General features: G+C 29.0%; 1 protein-coding gene across 1 annotated transcript; it reads right to left on the reverse strand.

The window, feature by feature from the left end:
* Positions 1–291: 291 nt before the first annotated feature.
* LOC112687842 lies at positions 292–7501 on the reverse strand (the record flags this gene model as incomplete). The annotated part of the gene is given in 2 exon segments (XM_025560790.1): positions 292–528; positions 7398–7501. Coding segments are annotated over 2 exon segments (253 nt in total), but the record flags the coding sequence as incomplete, so codon positions are not given.
* Between the last annotated feature and the right edge of the window lie 1064 nt (positions 7502–8565).

Here is an 8565-nt window from a genome sequence, read left to right on the forward strand (position 1 = left end):
AGGATGATTTAAACGTGTGATGAGATAAGAGGAAATAAAAGCAGCAAGAGTTGTAATGACAATTGAAGACCATAAAAGAGATGGTTGGATACGATTGAGATTTATTTGAGTGTTGTTGGTCTATGATTAGTTGTTGTAGAAAATTATGACGAGTGAAGGTTTAGAACATTGGTGTTCAGCCTCAAATAATTAAGATAAAGACGAAGGAGAAAAAGCAGAATGTAAATTATGTTCACGTAATTCCTTGTCTGTTTTTAAATCAGTAATAAAATTTCATTTATAATACGAGTATATCACTTTTATTGATGTGTAATACCCATTTATGGTAATATTTGAATTAATTTTCCGCCCCCTAAAAACATGGGACCAATGAAATACGTTATTTAATTGTGTATTTCCCTACTATAGCATTTGGCAGCATCATAATGTCCATTTCGTCTTGATGCTTTTTATACATACATCCAGTAGGGTCCGTAGCTTTAAGTAAGTAGAAGTCGACATAATTATTTAGATATGTGAGATTGTAACCTGAAAAAAACACTTATAATTGAGTTGTAATTTAATAATATTTGTAAAAAAAATTGCTGTTTTATGTACTGAAATGTTACCCATAGCCATTAGATCATGATACATGTTTTATACAACTGTAAAATTACAGCTGTTCTAAACAAAACCATTATATTAATAAATTTGATAGAACAATAATTTGCTATTTAATATGAACGTAAATTAACAAACAATATATATAAATATATATTTAGAAATAAAAACATAAGTAAATAAATAAATAAGAACTTAGCCTTGAGTATAATTATATTTGTAACATAAAAAATGTATAATATAGTGTAATATAATACAGACTTAGAATTATTGAATGCCTAAATACCATTTACATTAATTCAGTTTTAGAAGTGTTACAAATAATGTTTTCTATATTTATTTTTTTAGTATTAGCGAATATTTTAATTTCGTGACACGTTTCTCTGAAATTATTATTATTAACTATTGGCAACCACTAAAAAAATAGATATAGGAACCCTGGTCATCGAAATCGTAATTTCTATCCAATATCAATCCTTGTCCTATATCACTTACACATATCTTACAAACATCATCGTCCCATAAATCAGCCAACGAGTAGTTTTCTTCTGTTATAAAAAATGTTTATTTCCACAATCATAGATATGACACGAGTGAGATTTTTTTATTTTAAACGTGTATAATAGTGTAATATTTGAACTTCCGAAAATAAAATGTGATCTAATAACACCTACAATTATATTTTGTACATTTTTATTTGTACCTGTATAACCGAATTTTTAATGTACTTGAAGTAATATTTTTTTTAAAACAGACAAAATATTTTAATCGTAATAAACAGATAATTCAAAACTATTTCATACGAGTAGTTAATAATAAGAACGTTAATATCTGTTATAGATCAAAAGAAATAAAGAAATAAAGGAGATGACCAAAGTAACTCCCATAACAAGTTACATAAAATTACGAAGAATGCAATGGTTTGGGCATACAATGGGACGAGAGGAAACGAATGAAATTTGAGCAGCTGTTGAATACAAGCCAATAGGCAAAAGACCCTGAGGCAAACCCAAGAAACAATTGATGGATGAGGTGCAACATGATTTAAAGAGGTTAGAAGTAACAGATTAGGAGGAACAAGTACAGGATCGTGATTATTTGAGATCAGTGACGGTGGCAGCCAAAACTCTTAAAGAGTTGTTAATGCACATAAGACCTGGAAATTAAGTATTTAAACACGTATATTTTGTGATGGGATATATAACATATTCAGTAATAATGATATTTTAGTGTTTCAAATTGTAGTATAAAAGGTATAATCTTGAAAAAAAAAAAAAGTATAAATAAATAGTTGAAAATCGATTATTATTGACGTTAAAATTCTATTAAAATCATTGATTTCATTTTATTTTTTCTAAATTACTATTATTTCGCATAAACAATGTATTGTTATGGACGTCTCCACAACTGTTTTGTTCATGTAATAATTAATGCGTGGTTTTAAGTTATCCCTATACTTTATTAAAATAATTAAAAATTAATATAAACTTATGTTTAACATAATTAGACGGATTTAAGTAACAGAGGCTCTTCCCGATGCTCACACATGACAGTAACACACTGATTCTTATACAGACAGCAAGACACGGTAGTGGCTCGCTGGGTCTCAAAACTGTCCGCTTAGCGAATTCTTCTAAACCGTGTCACCGTGTGTCTCTGCCCGTTCACATTAACAAAATGCTTAGTTACCAACTAATGCAGACAAAGGTTCATAACAGTATAAAAATCATTTTATATGCGTATAATAGAATTGGGAGTACTCTTACACTTTTTTTTACAAGAGTTATGAAGATTTTACACCATCACCTGTCTAATATGGAAATAACGAGATTTAAAGCATCCTATTCGAAGTTTGTCGGGACAACGGGATGTGAATCAGGGCCGGATTAAAGGGTAGGCAAAATAAGAAATTGCTTAAGACCCAAAAAAAATTCCGCCCATAATTTTTAAAATCAAATTTATATATATTAAAAATAAAATTTAAGAATTTTTTTTCTCATGAGTGGTTACGAATTTATGATTTTATATCATAAATAATTTAACATTATGGCTATCAAATTTGATGTAAACTTGTAACTGTGATTTGTATCAATTATTTTGTTATTCCAACTAATGTTCATCATATTAATTTACCTTTATGATGTGATTAGTACTCAGAAGTTTATTAGTTTAATACTATCGCTACTTGAGGTTTTCTTTAAATTTCTATCAAATATTTTGATACGACAAATACAGGCATACACAGATCATTATTATTATAATCGTATAACTTATAACCATTTAGGTAAAAAATCACAGTGAAGTGACATGCCACACACACAAGAACAACTTAGATAGTTTTATACTCGTTCGCAAATTACTACATTCGTTAATATTTGTAAAGTGTAAGCGTACTTCCAATTTCCATAAACAGAATACAAATACTACACAAATTTATTACATTTACACTTACACAGACACAGGTATGCTTAATTAAATACATTTAAAATTAATTACTTAAATTATAGACAATATTAGAAGGAGAAAATTGTATATTATATAGGTATCATATTATAAATTTATCATATTAGAATGCAATACTTTTGTATAGTTTTTTTTTATATAGAAAATATAATGTCGAAATCTAAAGGAGGATGAGAGAAATTAAAAGATGCTCAAATAAAAAATAAAAAAATAAACGGAAGTTTTAAAAAAAGTTATTCCTCTTACTTCATATTTCAAACTTAAAATTACTTTAGAATCGGATAATTTAAATACTACTGCTTCTACTTCTAGTATTGATGATAGTAAAACAATTAATATTTTTGTAAAAAATGAAAATTGTGCAAATAATGATATAGTGATTTTTTCGAATGATCCTGGTACTTGGAATGTTAATTCAAAAGAATTCGTGTCATACTTTGTAGAAAAAAGGCCCATTTGAATATCAAAGTTTAAATGCAGATTTTTCTTTATCAACAAAGTATTATGAAAAAGATAAAACAAATAGATACTTATAAAAATCAAATTTTTATTATATGAAACCAAACGGGGAAAAATGTTATAGAGAATGGCTACTCTTTTCGCCATTAAAAAAAAATGGTATACTGTTTTTACTGTCTTTTGTTTTCAAAATCCGATGTTATGTGTGACTGATATAATGATTGGAAAAAATATTAATAAAATTATAGAAATCCATGTAAAGAAAAGTGAACATATTTTGGTAATTAGTACATATATTAAAAGGACTCATAATACTAACAAAATTAATACTAAACTAGAAAAACAAATAATTGAAACGCGTGACTATTGGAAAAATGTACTCAAACGATTAATAGAAACAATTATTTTTTTGTCCGAACGTGGTCTACCATTTAGTTGGTTATTATTCAATTACTGTTGATTCCACTCCGGACATTTCGCACACAGATCAATTAACAATTATTATACGATATGTTACATGTAATGGACCAGTTGAGCGTTTTTTAACTTTTATTAATATTGAAAATCATACAGGTGAATATTTAGCATCAATTTTACTTGAATTTATGGTTGACAATGAAATTGATATTAATTTATGTCGTGGTAAAAGTTATGATAATGCAAGTAATATGAGCGGACCTTGTTCAGGAATGCAAGCCATTATAAAAGCTTAAAATCCATTTGCAGACTTTATACCATGTACAGCGCATTCACTGAACCTTGTTGGTCAGTCGACAGTAGATTGTTGCGTAAAAACTGTTTCTTTTTTCGGGTTTGTTCAGGAACTTTATAATTTTTTTTCCGCATCGAAAAGTAGATGGTCAATTTTAAAAAAATCATTAGATAGTAAATGCCAAGTTCCTAAGTCAATAGCCAAAACTAGATGGAGTGCAAATGCAGAATCCATTAATGCTTTGTCAATAGGTTACAAAGATATTTTTATACAGCTCTGGAATATATAAAAAATTATGAATTTCAAAAACAAACTACATGACAACAGTCACGTAATTTGATAGGAATAATGAGTACATTAGAAACTGATATTATTTGTGAATTATGAAATGATATACTAGGAACATTTAACATTTGTAGTAAAAGTTTGAAAAGTGTTCTTGACCAGATCTGAGGAAAATATGATAACTATAAATTTAAAGGTATGGAAATAACTGTGAATAAATAATATAAATCATCTGAAAATCGTAAACGTAAAAAAAGGTGTGATAATGAAACTGCATATGTGTTTACAGATAAAGAGTTATTTAAAGTTCAAACCTTTTATGTTATTATTGATAAATTAAATAGCGCTTTGCAGTATAGAATTGATGCAAATAAAGAAGTTGAAAACAATTTTAGGCTGCTATCAAACTTTTCGATTTAAATGAAATCTGAGCATATTGAAGAAGGAATGAAAAAACTTATGTAAAAAAATACCCTATAGATTTTCCACACAGTTTTAAAGATGAGTTCAAACAATTTATTACGTTTTCATCATTATCTCTGCCCATACTTCTAATAATTCTATTGATAAATTTATAAATTTATATAAAATAATTTTAAACTTAAACGTTTTGGAATGCTTTCCAAATGTAGAAAAAACTTGACGGTTATATCTTACACTCATGTGCACCAATTGTAGTGGAGAAGATCGTTTTCAAGATTAAAATTAATAAAAAAATGCATTAAGATCTAATTTAACACAAGAACATCTAAACTATTTGGCCATTTTGTCTATAGAAAGTGAAATTGTGAAGACTATAAATTACGAGATAATTATTGAAGATTTTTCATTTCAAAAAGCAAGAAAGATGCACATAATATTAAATAAACAAAATTATAATAATCATGATATTTAGTATATATATATAGTAATTAATAATAAAATAATGTAATAATAAAGAAAATTAATATAAGAATTCAAAATTTTAAATGTAGATTTAAATGTAAGTTATAATTATTTTAATTTTATTTGTGATACCTAATAAATAATTGAAAATAAAATTAATTTTTTTAAGTGTATGAAAATTATGTGTAGGCCATTTATATGAATGTGCTTACGGCCCTAAAAACCATAATCCGGCTCTGGATGTAATGATCAAAAAAAGGACAATCCCGTTGTTTGGCTCGCGTTCGGCTTTAATAAATAATAAATTAATGAGCCTTAACGGCCGGGAGGATAAAAAATTTTTAAGCTACCGTCCTTAGTGATAATAATAATAATAAAAAAAAAAAAACAGACAATTGTTTTTGGTTATAGACATATTAAAGTTTATAAATAAAATGATTGACCACTTGGTCCAGTATAATCACAATAATTAAATAAATATATCATTCAATAGGGGCCAATACGCGTAATAGTTATACAATAATAAAACAGATGCCAATAGGCGCAATAATTATAAAAATACCAATATATGACCCGCCGGTCCAATATAATTATAAGGTTGGTGCACCACATACCTTTTGAGGTTATGACGTCTTGAGGTGCCGGGATCCGTTTGATAATCGTATTAATACAATAAAAAGTACAGGTTTGATCCCCCCACATACTCAAGAGCGCCGCCAACCACAACACGATGTTTAATTCACAACACAATGGCTGTTGCAGCGTACACACAACTCGACAAAACACGAAACTCACAATCTTTTGCTGGCAATCAACCTAACCTTTAGACTAAGAGGAAACTATTTATTTATGCGCGAACGATTTTTTACCAGACAGAAGAATTCACGTAAGGCGAACAACACAAGTAAATACGTGATTTGATAGCTGCAGCAGGAACAAAAAAACGGGTAGATGTAGTTTAGACGACAAGAACAGAAAGAGAAGAAGGAATATCGGCCGATGAACGTTACCACGAAGGCACAAGCCACCGGTCGCCACATGAAGAATAAAATGCCTGAGTGCCATGACATTAAAATTGAAAACAAAGGAACTTGAAAAAAACTAGTGGCACGGAGAACATGACTATCAACTTTTTTGAAACATAACCGACAAATAATGAAAACGTGGAATAACGAACATTTACGCGTGACGATAATAATGCGCTTACGTACTCGGCCGGTCGCAAACGGAGGCTTATCACCGCCGCTAACGATGGCTGCGGATACGCAACGCACCGCTATGCATCCCACGAAAATGGTAACATTCATTAACCAAAATCACGGAGAGTAACGATCTCACGGGCGTACTGGGCGGTCACCCCACAAAAGCTGTTGCTGTCGTCAAGCGCACGGCATACGCGTGATAAGATTCGATACGAGAACAAATATACACACATGCAATAAAAAAATGGCATATTGGCATGAACACCCGTTTTAAACGGGACGTCTGGTCACCCTATACTAACATAATTGAATATGATAATTTAGATCATTGATATGGTATAGATGTGTTGATGTCAAGACCATTTAGATTAAAATTGAAAGCAAAAAAGTCGGTGTTAATTTTATGTATTAATAACTGTCATGATACAGACGAATTATGAAGAACTAAACAAGTTTAGATTTTACATACATTTATATTTATAAAAAATATGATTGTTAATTTTGAAAGTGATCGAAAAGTATTTCACATATATTTAGAGAAAATTGATCTTTTATGAACAACAAGACTGAATTACAAATATGTAGAGTAAAATAAAGAAAAAAATATACAATTTATAATTATATTCTGCAAATTCGTCAAATAGAAAATTCAGGAAGTCTCTAAAAGTTAATTTTGTGAAACAAAATACTGAAAGTTCATAATCCTGATGAAAATTATATAAATTGGTTATTTAACTTGGGTCCAAAAATATAATCATCGTTCTCAATTTATTGTAATGTAATAAGCTTACTATTAATAATGATATTTGCTTTTGCAGGCATAGCAATACCGAACATCATAGTAGGTAACATACATTTAAATTCCTGGAGCGATTTTACCAAAAGGTTCGTAAAATTTCCATCTGGAAGTATCGCTGATTCCTAAAATTGCAAACATGTGAAAATTAATTAATTTATCGAATACAATCATTTAAAAAATAAAGCTACTAGAAGTTATTCGAGCTGAAATAAAATTAAACAAAATGTTTTTACTGTTTAGTATGGGACAATCAAACATTACAGAAATTATACATTGATATATTAAATTACGAACAATTGAATTGATTACATGAATCGTATTTTTTAGCTAAAAATACATTTATCTAAAGGTACGGTTTCTGAGCTGTGACTAGCGGCAACGACTGATCGTTGAGCGTATATTGGTTTCCTACTCCAAGACTGAATGTTGCGGCGGGCATTTATTTTCAGTTTAGTTTGGTTCAGCTCGATATTTCATTGTGCACACGCTAATTTTATTTTTTATCTACCGTTATTGATCACTAAAAATGGAACAAGTAATTACAAATAATAATAAAAGTAGTCATATATTTATTAAAAGTGGAGAAAGAAGGAGAAATAATGTATACTTCAATTATATATATAAGACTCATTCCACATAGAGTTCATCGTCAGTTGAAGCGAATAAAGTTTTTTGATATTATTCTATTGAATAAGTTCGTTTATAAAAATATATAATAGTTTCATTTGGAATAAAATCGAAACGCCACGCAAATAATACACTGCTTCCAGAGCACTACGATCATCAAACACAACGACTAATGTTGACAAGCACTCGTCGATCGGACTTAGGAGAAATCACGACAAGGCTTATATGATTATTATGATAGAGTTATAGAGCAGTAAATCACGTGGTCGTTACTGCTTAGTCCCAGCTTAGAAAACCTACCTTAAGTGACAAGGAATCATTCTGTCTACAAATTGGCACATAATGTTGACGTAACATTATGTTACTTATCAGTTGTCAGATTATCCGTTCATATGCTAAGCGATTATATGCTGAATCGCTAATTTTAATTTTCTATAGTATTTTACAAACATTTAGTACCGTCATATATAAATATAAATTTATTATTTTTTAACAGTAGGTATTGTAATATGCATATATTACTGAGAAGTAAT

This window comes from Sipha flava, unplaced genomic scaffold (assembly GCF_003268045.1).
Source record: "Sipha flava isolate LNK unplaced genomic scaffold, YSA_version1 368_pilon_pilon, whole genome shotgun sequence".
Lineage (NCBI taxonomy): Eukaryota > Metazoa > Arthropoda > Insecta > Hemiptera > Aphididae > Sipha > Sipha flava.